The 15,949-nt window shown below is 40.4% G+C and overlaps 1 protein-coding gene across 11 annotated transcripts in view; it reads left to right on the forward strand.

Moving 5' to 3' along the window:
• The window catches only part of znf384b (zinc finger protein 384 b), a 29,159-nt gene that overhangs the window by 201 nt on the left and 13,009 nt on the right, over window positions 1-15,949 (forward strand). For 2 of the 11 annotated variants that reach the window (XM_036594531.1, XM_036594566.1), the window contains exons 2-8: window positions 2,149-2,198; window positions 3,323-3,378; window positions 3,510-3,747; window positions 6,880-6,969; window positions 8,968-9,113; window positions 12,301-12,368; window positions 15,336-15,560. In XM_036594531.1, coding sequence (XP_036450424.1) covers window positions 3,325-3,378; window positions 3,510-3,747; window positions 6,880-6,969; window positions 8,968-9,113; window positions 12,301-12,368; window positions 15,336-15,560 — 821 coding nt within the window. In that variant the 5' untranslated portion in view covers window positions 2,149-2,198; window positions 3,323-3,324. Of the gene's footprint in view, window positions 1-91; window positions 645-2,148; window positions 2,199-3,322; window positions 3,379-3,509; window positions 3,748-6,879; window positions 6,970-8,967; window positions 9,114-12,300; window positions 12,369-15,335; window positions 15,561-15,949 lie in introns of those variants that run through there. The other 9 variants (XM_036594601.1, XM_036594610.1, XM_036594548.1 and 6 more) reach the window with 7 other exon arrangements.

Genomic DNA, 15,949 nt, shown 5'->3' on the forward strand with positions numbered 1-15,949 from the left:
TTTTTCCTAGCTTGTTTTTTTTCTCTTGCAGCTGTCGCCCCTCTCTCTTTCTCTCCTTCGCTCTCTCTCTTTCCTTTTTTCTCTCTCACTCGCTCTCCCACTCTTTTCCCTATCTCTCTCCCCTTTTAACCTCTCCCTCTATATCTCTCTCTCTCTCTTTCTCTCTCTCTCTCCCTCCTTCGTGCCGGAAGTCTGCGTAAAGCCTCGGTTTCAGCGTCGACGTTTTTTTTTTATTTTTTTCACCTCACTTGTTCTTTTTTTTTTCCTCAACCTCGACTATTTTCCTTTTTTTTCCTCCCTGCTTTTTTTTCCTCCGCGGACTCTTCGGCAGCGGAGAGCTTCTATTGAGCTTTAACGGCTTGAACGTTTAACACGACACGCCGTGGACACATCACCGAGTCAACGACCGAGACGAAGAAATAAACCGATGTTTTACAGTCTTGCTCTCTTTAGTGATCCATGAACCAATTTAAAAGCAAACCAAAACACCTTATTCTTCTTTTTATACCACATTTTGCCCGGCTTAACTCGGAAAAAAGGGTGTTTTTTGAGCTCTGCTCGCTGAGCCCGCCAAACTAGAAACGACAGCAGGCTGTTTGGAGCAGTAACGGTCAAATTAATGGCGTAAAAACAATAAACTGAAGGTGAATATTCATTATTATAGTGAAATATAGATGTCTGGGTGGGAAACTAACACGGATACAGAGCCTTTTAGCCTGGTAAACTGTCCTGTTGGCCTACCACGGTCATTCCTGCAGCCCTACCAGAGGATATATTTGATTTTCTTAGCAATTTTTTAAACCTGAATGCTTGTTTCAGTATGGCGTTGCTTGGTTAAAGGAGAACCCCACCGATTTTTCAATAATTCTGCATAATTAAATGGTTGAGATGTAAACAAAGCCCTTCAGATTGGTTTGGTGTGAAATGCTCCTTTCTAGAGAAACGTAATGAGTCAGAACTGTTCACAGTGGTGGTGATAGGAACCAGACGTCCACCTCTAAAAGCTCCCTCACAGAAAGTTACTACATGAAACGGTTAGATATGTGCTGCCCGATGTCTGACACATTGTTTTATGATAGTTTTGTGATGAAGTTTTGGCTTAAACTGTATTGTAATCCCCTTGTTTTGACCTATTCATGGTGGACGGGTGTATGCGGGGTGTTGTAAGGCAAAATAGTCCCCACAAAACTTTTTTTTTTCAGATTTATGACTATTTTACCTTCATTAACATTACATATAAAAAAACTCGAGTAGGTTTACGGTGGTTTCGGACAGTAAATAAAAGGGTAAAATATTTTAGTGTTGTATACATGGCGACCCCTGGTTCCTGTCACCCTGTCACCACCACTGTAAAGAAGTCTGAGTCAGTAAGTTTCTCTACAATAAACAATGGCATTTTGCATCAATTTACTCTGAATGTCTTTGTTTACGTCTCTAGGAATGAATTATTCAGAAAATTTGAAAAATTGATGGCATTCCCCTGTTAGCCTTCGTTTCTGTTCCACTTCCAGCACAAATGCAGGTGTATTTTTGAGTCAGCTGATTCTCTCTATACTTTCATACCGTTATTGTTTTTCACTTTTAGTGAATTTTTGCATTTTTGGAATTATTTTTGGCTTACATTATTATTTGCAATGTTGTCCATGAAATAATGGGGTCCCTGTTGCCAAACGGTCTGTCTTAATTTTTCCCCCCTTTGTTTAGGTGCTTTACATGTGAATATGTTCTAGCAGTTAAAGGAGAATCCCACTGATTTTTCAAAATTTCTGAACAGTGAAATGTATAAGATGTGAATGAAGGCGCTTAGTGTTTTATATAAAATGTGCAGTTCTAGATATACTTACGGATTCGGAACCGTACACAACAGTGGTGATAGGAACCAGACGTCCAAATGCCTCTAAAAGCTCCCTCACATGAATTTATCCAGTTAAACGGTTACAAAAGTGCTTCCTAATGCCTGACGCATTGTATTACCATAGTTTTGACACAAGCATTTGGGCTATAATGTATTTTTTTAATCCGTTCATGGTGGAGAGGTAAATACAGGGTGTTATAAGGCAAAATAGTCCCAAAAGAAAACTTATTTTTTCAGGTTATTCACTATTTTGGTTTTGGATAGTAAATAAAATGGCTTTATTTGTGTTGTAGACATTGAGAGCCCTGATTCCATTCACCACCACTGTAAAGAAAATCAGTCGGTAAGTTACTACAATGAAATATTTCGCATGAAACCACTCTGAATGACTTTCTTTACATTGTAAAGGCTGAATTATGCAGGAGTTTAAATTAAAAATGGATGGAATTCCCCTTTAAGCACAACATATGTTGTAGTGTGGGTGCTTCAGACTATTCACACTCAAAGAGCAGTTTGAAATTGATAAAAATGAAAGTTATTGTATAAATTGCAAGTTTTCTTTCTGGTTAATCTGCTGTCTGCCTGGTTAACCTTTACAATATCATGTAAGGTTCACTGTCATTTTAAAAAAAAAACAGCAAGCGATCAGTCCAGTCCAAACATGCTATTTCAGATGCAAGTCATTCATTTCGCATAGAGTAGCAGCACACAGGAAGCAGGAGTTCATTAACTCTGTTAGTCCCCCTTCCCTGAAGGGGAATTCCACCAATTGTTCAAAATTTCTCCATTAGTCAATTGTTAAGTTATTTAGACTAGCTTGATGTGGAATGCCTCATTTTTGAGTCATAATTGTTCACAGTGGTGGTGATGGGAACCAGACATCTGAAGTTATTACATTAAATATTATATGCTTTTGTGCTGTAGTGATTTTCCCCAAAAGAAAACTTATTTTTTCATATTTATGATTATTTTTCCATCATCAACATTACATTCACTGGTGGTTTTGGATAGTAAATGAAATGGCTGCATTTGTGTTGTTGACATGGTGACTCCTGGTTCCTATCACCACCACTGTAAAGAAATGAGTTGGTAAGTTTCTCTACAACAGTGGTCACCAACGCTGCTCCTGGAGATCTTCACCTCCAATTCTAATCAACCCCACGTAATTATTGCCTTCAGAAATCCTCGATTAGCTGAAGGAGGTGTGTTAGATTGGGGTTGGAGGTGAAAGGTGGAGGGTTGGTGATCACCGCTGTACAATGACCACCAAATCAAACCACTCTGGATGACTGTGTCTGCATCTAAATGACTGAATTGTACACACACTCCACAAAAATGGTGGCATTTCCCTTTAAATATCACATATGGAGAATATTGTGACATTGAATTTTGTTAATACCTCATATATGCCTAGTGAAACGATGATGGGTTGTTTCTCTTACCACACTTTTGTCTTGTTTAATGCAGGAATGATGGAGGACTCCCATTTTAACTCCTACTTCTGGTCCCCAGTGCAAGGACAGGTAAGAACGTGTTGCATTTCAAGCCACAGAAAAGTCCATTCTTGATAGTGAGTGATGTTCAACACAATACCAGCATGTTTCCGTTAAGGCTGTTTGTGTGTGTTTGTGGTGCGTGTGTATTCTCAATTCAGATTGAGAATGCTGTGTTTCTAAACAAGGTCAAAGAGCAGCTGGGACAGGACAAAAACCCCGCCTACCCGCATGGCTCCACCCACTACCCCACCACAGCGGTGGTGGCGGTCACCGGCGGCGTTGCCATGGACACAGTGGCCAGCGGTCGGGCACTGAAACAGGAACAGCCGCATCCACCCCAGTCCTCTCACAGCATCACCGTGCTACCAGTTCCGTCTACTGGAATCATGACAGCAGGTATTGTTTACACCAGGGGTCAGCAGTTCAGGTCCTGGAGATCTAACGCCCGGGAGAGTTTAGAGTTTAGAGTTCACCAATCAGTCAGAACATTAAAACCTTTGTTTCTACACTCACTGTCCATTTTATCAGCTCCACTTACTATATAGGTGCACTTTGTAGTTCTGCGGTTACAGACTGGAGTCCATCTGTTTCTCTGCATACTTTGTTACCCTGTTCTTCAGTGGTCAGGACCCCCACAGGACCACCACAGAGCAGGTATAATGTGGGTGGTGGTTCATTCTCAGCACTGCAGAGTATGTGTTGTGCTGGTACGAGTGGATCAGACACAGCAGTGCTGCTGGAGTTCAAAAAATGATTAAAAGCTTCAGAGAAAATAGCACCTGCATCTGTAAGTAATTTATAGAAGTATTTACATACACTAGATATCAATTAAAAGATTTTTCAATAGACTTTTTAAGATACTTAAATAACATCACTTTTTGTTGTCATAGGTTTGGCCCATAGTGCACATCCGTGTCATAAATAAGTATGAATACAATACTACGCTGTATCAGAGGCCCCCCTCCATTTATTACATTTCTAGTCAAAATGGCCTTTTTAACAGATATTTCTAATGAGAATAGATATAAAATCTCATATATAATATAAGAAATATAAGAAGGAGAAAGTCAGAGTGGAAATTATTGGTGGAAAGAAAAGGAGTTTCCAAAACTTGAGTTCAAAAAGTGATTAAAAGCCTGGAAGAGCTGGTCGACACCAAAACTGCCCCCATCAGATAAACAGCACTTAAAGCTTTCATCTTTGAGAGAGAGGAGAAAATCAAGCTGCTTCAGATCTGAATACATCCACAGGTGTTTCTGTCCATCCTTCCACTGTGAGAAGACGACTCAGCGCTGTGGGTCTGAAAGGATGTGTAGCTGATCAAGAAGAACCTCACTGAGAAAAGGGAAGAAATTTTGTACTGGAGCACTGAAAGTGGACATCTGAGATGTGGAGAGAGGTTTTATGGCCTGATGAGTCCAAATTTGTAATTGGGATTAGATGCCGAAAATGCAACCAACTTCAGAGACTTTGGAGAAGTGGAAAAATATCCCTGCAGGTTGCTTTGAGAAACTGAAAGCAAGTCTTCTAAAAAAAAGAATGGAAGCTGTAATCAAAGTTAAAGTTTATTTATATAGCGCTTTTTACAACAGGTGTCGTCACAAAGCAGCTTTACAGAAAAAAAAATCCAGGTCCGAGCGCCCATGAGTGTTGCCAATGGCGACAGTGGCAAGAAAAAAACTCCCTAAGTAGAGGAAGAAACCTTGAGAGGAACCAAGACTCAAAAGGGGAGCCCATCCTCCTCTGGTTGACACCAGATAGCAAACAGCATTAGTATAAAATATTAGAATACAAAACGGGGAAAAAAATAATAAAAATATTACGGGGTAATAAATGTAAAGAGTGGACACACTGAACACTGAAAAATTTTATATTATATTGAGTTGTTGAGGCTTCTGTTAAATGTTTTTTGACGCTGAAAAATGAATAACTGGTACTTTTGTAATCGCAGTTCAAGAGAGTGCAGTTTTCAAATCGCAAGAGCTGCAATTTAACAAAAAATAAAATTATAGCCTGCATTATCAAAAAACATTGTCTTTTGGCACACTACATTCAGGGGTCAAGCCTCAAGCTAGAAAAAATGGATATTCTGGTCTTTTTGGCAAAAAAGCCTGAACCTTAATTTATAGAAAATAATCGTAATTTAAATTGCAGTTGCAATATTAGTCAGAAAATCACCATTAGATATTTTCCCCACATCATTCAGGCCTACTTTTGGGGGTTGTAATGAAACACAGTAAGAGGGCAGAGCTCCAGGAGGAGACCTAGACATCATTGGTATAGATGGTGTTGTTGGGATATTTGAAAAACAACCAAAAAAATGGTCAACCATTTGCCCAGCTCATTATCATTAGTAATACATGTAAATTTAAAGGGACAGTTAAGGCAGTAGTTTAATATTTTTGCTGACTTAAAACAGCTGTATTATGGTACCTATACCACATACCATACTGTAATTATATTGCTACATATTGTGATTACAAAATGCCTAGCAGTGTATTAAAAACACTGGTGATGGCAGGGTTAAAGATTGGCCTGCATTATTTTGACCAAATTTCTCGCATCATTTAAATTCATCAAAACAGCCACAGAAATGCAGGGGTTGGTCAGAAAGGTCAAAGATCACAGCACACAAAAAATGTCATTTGTTGGAGACGTATTTCCATATTGCTCTCTATGATGCCAATATTTCAAAGGTATATATCACAGCAGCAGTTAACAATAATATTGTACAGATCTAGTAGGAAGAGCCACAATTGCTAGAAACTACCGCACGAGCTCTCACGACTATAAGTCATTAGTGAAAGTAGGGCTGAACGATTTTGGCAAAATTTCGAATTGTGATTTTTCTGACCAATATTGCGATTACGATTTTAATTGCAGTTGTTTAAAAATGAGGTATATATTGAGGTATGGGCCTTTTTTGGGTAAAAAGACCAGCATATCGCTGCTGTCAGAACAAAACCTCGTATCTCCAAAAAGGTAACTTTACAGGAGACTGAAAAATGTTCTTAACTTCATATTGAAGTAAATGGAGAAATAATTTTTTCCAAGTAATTTTGGACCACTTCTCTTGGTCCATTCGTCATGGAATTACACAACGTAAAGGGCAGCTGCCTTTTTCCAACTATGTCAAAAAATGAAAAATGACAAAAATGGAGATACGAGGTTTTGTCCCGACAACAGCAATATATTCTTTCTGGCTTGAGACCTAAACTGAAAGTGCGCCAGCATGCCGGTTATTTGCGGTCATGATGTCAAAGGAGTTCACAAGCTCCATGTTATTAGGTAAAATTTCCCTACTTACAACTTGCATCATATCAACGTTGTTGACAACAGACTGTAAGCCTATAATAAAAATTGCAGCTCCTGCGATTTGAAAATTGCACTCGTCCAAATTGCGATTTCGATTTAAAAACGATTAATCTTTCAGCCCTTAGTGAAAGTATAACTGCTGAGACCTATTTCACTGCCTCTGTCCACCACCCTGTGTTTCACTCTTATCTTTCACTTTCTCCCTCTGTCCAGCGGGTTTGGTCACTCTGGTCTCTCCGGTTTCCTCCGCCCCGTCTCTCATCCCTGGACATCCTACGACTACGATGATAACGTTACACACAGGTAATGCGCTGCCAAAGCCTCCTTAACAAATCAGTAATAACCTGGAAAACAACCCACATTGCTGGTCAGTGGCCTCTGAGCTTTACATTGCTGGAGCCATTTGATGGGTTATTGGATCAGTCCAGCAAATTTTAAGCCTAATCTCTGTCTACTGCATCTGGGGCGCATAGCTGATCACCACAAACAATAGTTATTTGTACTTTGAAAAGAACAGTAAGCCTGTTTATTCACGTGAATGTTTCTGTCTGAAAAGATGGCAAAAAATAGCACATTTGGTTCAAGAAAACAACAAAATTTGACCAAAAAATCGATAAATAGTCCTACTGTGTCAAAATCTAAAACTTTCCACACAGCTGATATGACTGTTCGCTTCTTATCTGAATTTTCCAATCCACCTTAAATGGTGTGGCGGTTACATTCTAGTGCTTACAGGCTCTAGAATGTAACCGCCACACCTTTTAAGGTGGAACAGAAAAATATAATAAGAAGCTAGCACAGGGGTCAGCAACTCAAATGTTAAGAGGGGCCATTTTGTCCTTTCAACCAAAATCAAACCACCTTGGGAGCCTCAACATTTTGTGTCCATTTTATTTAAGTAAAAATATGTTTTTATATGTGCTACCTTATGTCCTAGTATAGATTAAAAAAAGTAATATAATTGAAAATGCAGACTTTGCTCTGCTTTAAGCTTTAGCTCAGCTATAGCTGCTATTCTCGCTTCTCTGACAGGAAACTTTTCCACAAAAGTAGAACAGCGTCTTGTAAAATGTCTCTCAGCATTCGCTTTTTTACAAGGCTGAAATCAGCTTCTCATTCTCCAGCTTCTTGTTAGAATGTTTCTGTTGCACCTTAAATGCAACTGCTGCACCATTTAAGGCGGAACGAGATCATTCGAACAAGAAGCTGACTTCAGATTAAACGTATTAGGAATCCAGCTGAGTGCTTATAAATGCAAAAAAGTCCATGCTTCTCCAAATTATTGATGTAAATCTTTCACTTTGGCTTTTCGTTAGCTACTAGCCAGGCAAGACCAACAGTCTGCACGGCAATCCTCAGGGTTGGTGAATTAGCAGTTCTAGGCTACATTAATTCCAGTGATTAAGACCATTTATTGTTAAAACTGTGTTGAATGATCAGCAGAGCTTTATTTTACTGTAAAGGAGGATTATTTTATTTTTACCTAAAGATCTAATTCTGCTGTGGAGCCGCAACAGGGCAGTAAAAGAGCCGCATGTTGCCGACTCCTGAGCTAGAGAATACAAAGCTAACTTTAGCCGCAACTTCACAGACACGTTCAAACAGTTTGAGCGGCAGCAGATCAACACTGAAAATGTTGGCCATGTGGAACTATTTTACAGTTTCTACGAAAGGTTTGTTAGACAAGCGATTTGTGATAAGTGTTCATGTTGAGTATCAGGAGGAGGTAGAGCACCCAAGAACTTCACTGTAGATTTTATTTCAATTAAACACGACACCCCTCTCAATATGCAGAATACAGCACAGGAAGGAAAGCTCCTGCCATCATGGCAAGGCCATCGCTAGCCTCAGGTTTTAAAATGAAAAAAAAATTCACAAACAACAGCCAAAGTGCAAAGTATGAATGAAAATCTATTGAATTTTTTGACTTGGATGACCAGCCATTCTCTGATGTTGGATTTCGTGGTACAAAGTGTAGCCTATGTGTCATAATTATTTAATAATTATTAATAACAATAATAATAAATCCTAAAAACATCATGGTCTGTTGCATCATAACGGCTGTACTGTTAGAGTAAACAGCTGTCGTTTCAAATTTAGGTGAGGGTGCATTTCAAACAGCCCTTCACCAGCAGCATTCATCAACTGGCTTATATTATAAAGCCGACAGGGTTTCGATTCTTTTCTAGAAACAGTGATACGTATTGAAATCATGCTCTGTGATAATCAACTATGCCCTACACATGCAGCAGATAGATACACTTACCAATATTAAAACTGAATATTTTTCAACACTTGCAGCGGATAAGAAAGAGGAGGCCGTGTCCTGCCCCCCTGTTGTCATACCGATACCATCGAAACGAGGCAGGAAGAAGAAATCGACCATACCGCTGATGGGCTCAGCCACAGGAAGTGACACACTGATGCTTAGTCATCTGCCTGGACAGGTACCTCTCTGAGACAGGAACACATACATACACACATACAGGTTGTGTCTCATGACTGTGCTGTGCATGTATGGGGGGGCAATATGGTGGTGCTTATCGTTATTGTGATGAATTATATAACATGTCATACTATGCTTTTCTGAGCGTATCATGGATTTTGTCAGGACTCACTAACTAACTGCTTGTTTCATTACAAAGAGTCTGTCTAATTGGATTTAGTGCAGTGTGTGTAATGTTGGCTAAAATTACTGTATTCATAGGTCTGGATAGTATTTTTAATATGGTACTACCGGTTGTTTTTTGTTTGCTCCAACTTATCAAACTAAATATTGTGCTGCATATCATGTAGTAGCGAACCATGACTCTTAGAGCTAAATAACAAAACTCAGTCAAAAACACATACATAGATCAGGCATAACATCAAGACCACCTCCTTGTTTCTACGCTCATTGTCCATTTTATCAGCTCCACTTACTATATAGGTGCACTTTGTAGTTCTACAGTTACAGACTGTAGTCCATCTGTTTCTCTGCATACTTTGTTAGCCCCCTTTTACCCTGTTCTTCAGTGGTCAGGACCCCCATGGACCCTCACAGAGCAGGTACTATTTGGGTGGTGGATCATTCTCAGCACTGCAGTAACACTGATGTGGTGGTGGTGTGTTAGTGTGTGTTGCACGGGTACGAGTGGATCAGACACAGCAGAGCTGCTGGAGTTTTTAAACACTGTGTCCACTCACTGTCCACTCTATTAGATGCACCTGCGTTGTTGATCCAGCCTGTAGATGTAAAGCCAGAGACAATAGCTCATCTCTTGCTGTACAGTATGAGCTAATCATCCTCTAGTCCTTCACCAGTGGTCACCGGACGCTGCCCACAGGATGCTGTTGGCTGGATATTTTTGGTTGGTGGACTATTCTCAGTCCAGCAGTGACACTGAGGTGTTTAAAAGCTCCAGCAGCGCTGCTGTGTCTGATCCACTCAGACCAGCACAAGACACACTAACACACCGCCACCACGTCAGTGTTACTGCAGTGCTGAGAATGATCCACCACCCAAATAGTACCTGCTCTGTGAGGGTCCATGGGGGTCCTGACCACTGAAGAACAGGGTAAAAGGGGGCTAACAAAGTATGCAGAGAAACAGATGGACTACAGTCTGTAACTGTAGAACTACAAAGTGCACCTATATAGTAAGTGGAGCTGATAAAATGGACAATGAGCGCAGAAACAAGGATAATGTTGTGCCTGATCGGTGTATATGATAATGGTAATTATAGAAACCCCTATGACATTCTAATAGTATGTTAGCACTAAGCTAACTTTTTTGGGCTGTTCTAAAACATGAACATTTAAAGACATTTTAACATTATATTTTACCTTGTATGTAGCAGTTTTACAGTGACATTTCAGTAAATAGCCTTCGTTTTTACAGCTGATGGAAACCCATTGGTTTTGCCACAGCTTGCACACACAGTAAATGTTACATATGAAGGCCTAGATCAAAGGTCTTGGATTTAGAAATTTGGATCTTTAATCCAGTTTCCAGACTGTGATTTTTATAATAAATCACACCTCAAGCCTATATTTTGTCTGAATTTCTGCATAATTGAATCATTAAGATGTGAACAGAATGGTTAATTAATAGCAAATCTTATCGACTTTGATTTTCTTTACAGTGGTGGTGATTGGAACCAGGGTCACACTGCCTCATATAGACTTTTTATTTACTATCTAGAACCACCAGTTGAACCTACACATGTCTTCTGAGGTTTATTATGTAATGTTGATGGTGGTTAAATAGTCATAGATTTGCCTTACAACACTTTGTAAGTATCTCTCCACCGTTAATGTCTTCTTTCATGTAGTAGCTTCCTGTGATGTAGCCTTTAGAGGCTTTGGACGTCTGGTTCCTATCACCAACGTTGTGAACGACCGATTTCTTTAGGATGCTGCATTTCACATCAAACCACCCCAAACAACACTGTTTACATCTTAACCATTTAATTATGTGGTATAAGCTTTGATCCCTTGTTAGCCACATGAGCTGAATTCCTAACAAGCCAAACTATTACGTATAAGCAGTGGTGGACAAAGTACACAAATCATGTACTTGAGTTAAAGTAGAGATACCCAAGGTAAAATATTACTCCAGTAAAAGTAGAAGTTCCTCCCTTTAGACCTCCACTTGAGTAAAAGTACAAAAGTACTTGCATTCAAATGTACTTAAGTATCGAAAGTAAAAGTACCAAAAGATTAATTATGACTCTGATGTCCTATTATCATTTTTGTAACAAGACTCTGCTTCATTAACTCATTTTAGATGAAAATACTCCAGTGTCTCTCTTGGTAAACCAGTCTTTTAATAGAATGTCATTAATTAGTGACGCTGATGTCTATTAAAATTATCATGAGCACAAAACACTGAAGGCAAACAGTTTCCATCAGGTAGAACTGAGTGGCTCTGAAATCACTTTTTACAAACAAGCAAAGTTTCACTTTAAGATTTATTTGCAGATTAGTTACAAGTTTAAGTTTAATAAAATCTTTAAACTCAGGTTCACAAATGAGTTTCCTTTACTAAACTGCATCTGTAGGTCTCTGTTCATAAACATAAACTAGCCAAAACTAATTTACTATAAAATGAAATAATGTTTGTATAAATTCAGAAAAAAGACACGTCAGTCACAACTGCATATGTGTACATATTTCTATATTGTGGTCTTTTTACACAAAGTTAGGTTAGTTCATCATTTATGTTGAATAGACACTCCCAAAACTTTACGCTGCTGCACTGATGTTGAACCGTGTGCTGCACTGGGTCGGTATGACCAACAGGTCAAAACAAGCTCAGGACAAAGTGCGCGCTGTGCCCTGATTGGTGTTCTTGATTCGCGCTTCTTTTGTTTTGACATGTTATGTTTTTATACACACATAAACCAAAAGGAACGACAGATTTCTCATAATGTAGTGGAGTAAAAAGTGAGATATTTGACTTTGAAATGTAGTGGAGTGAAAGTAAAAAGTCGCCCAAATTGGAAATAAAGTACAGATACACGAAAAACTACTTAAGTACAGTAACGAATTACATTTAGTTAGTTACTGTCTGCTTTTAAGAGACAGAAGACCTAAATAACTGCATGTTGACCTTGTCTTATCTCAGCTAATGTGCTCTATTCTTCTCCTCAGCACCATCCTGCTGAATTCCATGACCTCTCTGCAGAAGAAGGCCACGCTGGGAAGGAGAAAACGTACAGGTACGGCATCTCTGAAGGATGATAAATCAGCATGCGTGTTTTGTGTGCGTTTTTCCAGAAAGCTCCTAGCAGAGGCAGGACTGAAACCTTTGTGCATTGTCCACTCGCACGGCAGCGATGCATGGCCTCCCCAACCAACACGCACACAGACATGCTTGAGCTTCGTAGGCTGAGTGCTGAATGTGAATGTGTGGCTTTGCTTTAGCGTAAGCAGCGCTCCTGTGTGCGTCCACGTGGCTGCATGCGCCCGCATGGCTGACCTCAGCTACACACAAACACGCACCCTCAGACAGACACGGCTGCAGACTCTCTCCTCCACTCGTTCGCTCTCTCACTCACTCACTCCTCTCCTTCATCCGTCTGCGCTCGTCTTTCTCGCCTTTCCTTCTCATCTTTCTGTTTGTCGCCAGTCTACGGTTTCCCTCTCCCTTTCCCTTGTTTTCTTCGCTGATCTCGCTCTCTCTCTCTCTCATGCCCTCCGTCCTCCTCCTCTCATCCTTTTCCCTTTTTTTTTTTCCTCTCCTCTCTTCCCTTATAACTCGCTTTTTTCTTCTTTCGTCCTCTGTTGTTTCCATCAATATCTTACGCACTCTCTCTCCTCCTCTGCTCACCCTTTACTTTCAATGGCACTTCTAAAATGAACTCGTCCCCCATAACGCGCACTCTTTTATTTCCCTCTCTATTTATTCATTATCATCCCACTCTCTCTCTCTCCATCTACCATCTTTTTTTCCTCCTCCCTCCCTCCCTCGTACTTTCATTTCATTTGTAAATGGACCTTTCCCGTATAACTCACTTTTTTCCTTTTTTCACCCTCTGTTGTTTCCCTCATTAACTGACACTCTCTCCTCACCATTTCCTCTCTCTCTCTATCCATCTCCCTCCGTCTTTTTTTTTATTTCTCCTCTTCTTTCCCACTTCTGAATGGGTTTTTTTGTTTAACTCACTTTTTCATCCATTTCCCCTGTTCATTTCTTCACTCTCTCCCTCCATCCACCCTTTTCTTTTTTTCCCTTTTCTTCCTCTATTTATTCATTATCATCATCCCATCATCATCCCACTCTATCTCTCTCTCCAACCACCACCCCCCTCATACTTTCGTTTCATTTGTAAATGGACTTTTTCTGTATAACTCGCTTTTTCCGTTTTTCACTCTGTTGTTCCCCTCATTAACTTACACTCTTTCCTCACCATTTCCTCCCTCTCTCTATCCATCTCCCTCCTCATCTCCCTCCCTCCACCTTTTTTTGCTTCTTTTTTTCCCCACTTCTAAATGGGTTTTTGCTCTAACTCACTTTTTCATCCACCCTTTTCTTTTTTCCCCTTTCCTGCCTTTTTTCTTTTCTCCTTTCATTTCTAAACGGACATTTTTTTCTCTTTCATTATCTTTTCCATCTGCTCTCCCTCCATCTCTTTCCCTTTTTTCTCTTCTCTCTCTTTCTCTCTCATGCTCTCTTCCCACTTCTGAATGGATGCTTATAACTCACGTTCCTTTTCTTCTCTCTCTCTCTCTCTCTCTCTCTCTCCATCTACCACCTTTTTTCCTCCTCCCTCTCTCATACTTTCATTTGTAATTGGACTTTTCCTGTATAACTCACTTTTTCTCCCCCCTCATCTCCCTCCCTCCATCTTTTTTTACTTCTTCTCTTCTTTCCCACATCTGAATGGATTTTTGTTTTCAACTCACTTTTTCATCCATTTTCCCTGTTCACTTCTTCACTCTCTCCTTTCATGCACCCTTTTCTTTTCCCCTTTCCCTCCTTTTTCTTTTCTCATTTTATTTCTAAATGGACTTGTGTCTTTCTCTCCATCTCTTTCCCTTTTTTCTCTTCTCTCTCTTTCTCTCTTATACTCCTTCCCACTTCTCCACCCCTTTTCTTCACTCTCTCCCTCCATCCACCCTTTTCTTTTTTCATTTTCCCTGTTTTTTTCCTTCATTAATTTGTCCACTTTCTCTTCTCCCCCTCTCCGTACTCCTTCCCTTTTTCTTTTTCTCTTCTCTCTATTGTACGTTTTCTTATTGCATTCTGAATGGACCCTTCCCTTACGACTCACATTTTCTCTTTCTCCTCTGTTTCTCTCTGTTCTTTTCTTCTGATCTCATCCACACTCTCTCTTTCTCTCCGCTGACCCTTTTTTCTTTTTCTGTCTTCTCACTCATACTTTTTCACATTCCCTATAACTCCCCCCCCCTTTTTCTGTCATAAACTGGTCTACTTTCTCTCTCTCTCCTCACTCTTTCCTTTTTTCTCTCTTTTCTCTCGCATACATCTTATTCCACTTCTGGATGGACACCTTATATCTCACACTTTCCCTTTCCATTTCACTTTGTTTTCTTCACTGATCTCTCTCTCTCTCTCTCTCTCTCTCTCTCTCTCTCTCTCTCTCTCTCTTTCTTTCTCATACTATTATCTGTTTTTCCCCCTTCTGTGTCCCTCCACCCCTTTCTTTTCTTTTCTCTTGTCTGTCTCACCTCATTCTGAATATGGGCCCATCCCTTAAATCACATTCTCTTTTTACCTCATCTTCTCTACCTCCATTCATTCTTTCACCTTCACTTGCTCCTTTTCATCTCATCTTTCTCCACTTTCCCTCTCTTTACGCACTCTCCTCATCCTTTCCTGTGTTCGTTCTCTTATCGCTCCCTTACACTTCTTGTAATTCCACTTCTGAATGGACCATTTTCCTCTAATCTTTTCTTCACTGATCTCATTCATTCTCTCCCTCACCCTCTTCTGCTACCTCTCCTCTCTCTCATACATCTCACCGCATTCTAAATATGGACACACATTTCCTTTTTCACCCCTTCTTCTTTTTGTCTATTCGTTCTTTCACCTTCGCTTGCTCTTTCCCATCTCATTTTCCCTCTCTTCCTCCTCCTCCTCCTCCTCCTCCTCCTCCTCTCATCTCTCTCTCCTCATCCTTCTCTCTCCCGGTGTGTCTGTGTCTCTGTGTTCCTGTGTGTAGGTGCCGGATGTGCGGCCTGACGTTCTGCAATAAGTCAGATATGCAGCTGCACTCCAAGTCTCACACGGAGGTGAAGGCGCACCAGTGTCCGCACTGCTCCAAATCCTTCGCTAACTCCAGCTACCTGGCGCAGCACAGCCGCATCCACAGCGGCGCTAAGCCCTACGTCTGCTCCTACTGCCAGAAGGCGTTCAGGCAGCTCAGTCACTTACAGCAGCACACACGGTACTGCGGGGCACAGGGAGGGCTGGCCAGACAGGCGGCGGAGTGCGTGAGAGAGCATGTGTATGAGTGTGAGAGAGAGTAGTGAGGGGGGTAATACACAAGTAAAACAGTCAAGACTATGGCTGCAACGATTGGTTGCGGCTCTTTTGCTGTCCTGTTGTGGCTCCACAGCAGAATTAGATTTGTAGGTAAAAATAAAATAATCCTCCTTTACAGTAAAATAAAGCTCTGCTGATCGTTCAGCATAGTTTAAACATTAAATGATCTTAAACGCTTGACTTAATGTATAACTGCTAATTCACGCTTTAAGATTGGTGCACAGACTGCTGGTCACCATAGCAACGCAGACAACGTCTCGCCTAGCTAGTAGCTAACGAAAAGTCAAAGAA

Source organism: Colossoma macropomum, unplaced genomic scaffold, assembly GCF_904425465.1.
Source record: "Colossoma macropomum unplaced genomic scaffold, Colossoma_macropomum, whole genome shotgun sequence".
NCBI classification, from domain to species: domain Eukaryota; kingdom Metazoa; phylum Chordata; class Actinopteri; order Characiformes; family Serrasalmidae; genus Colossoma; species Colossoma macropomum.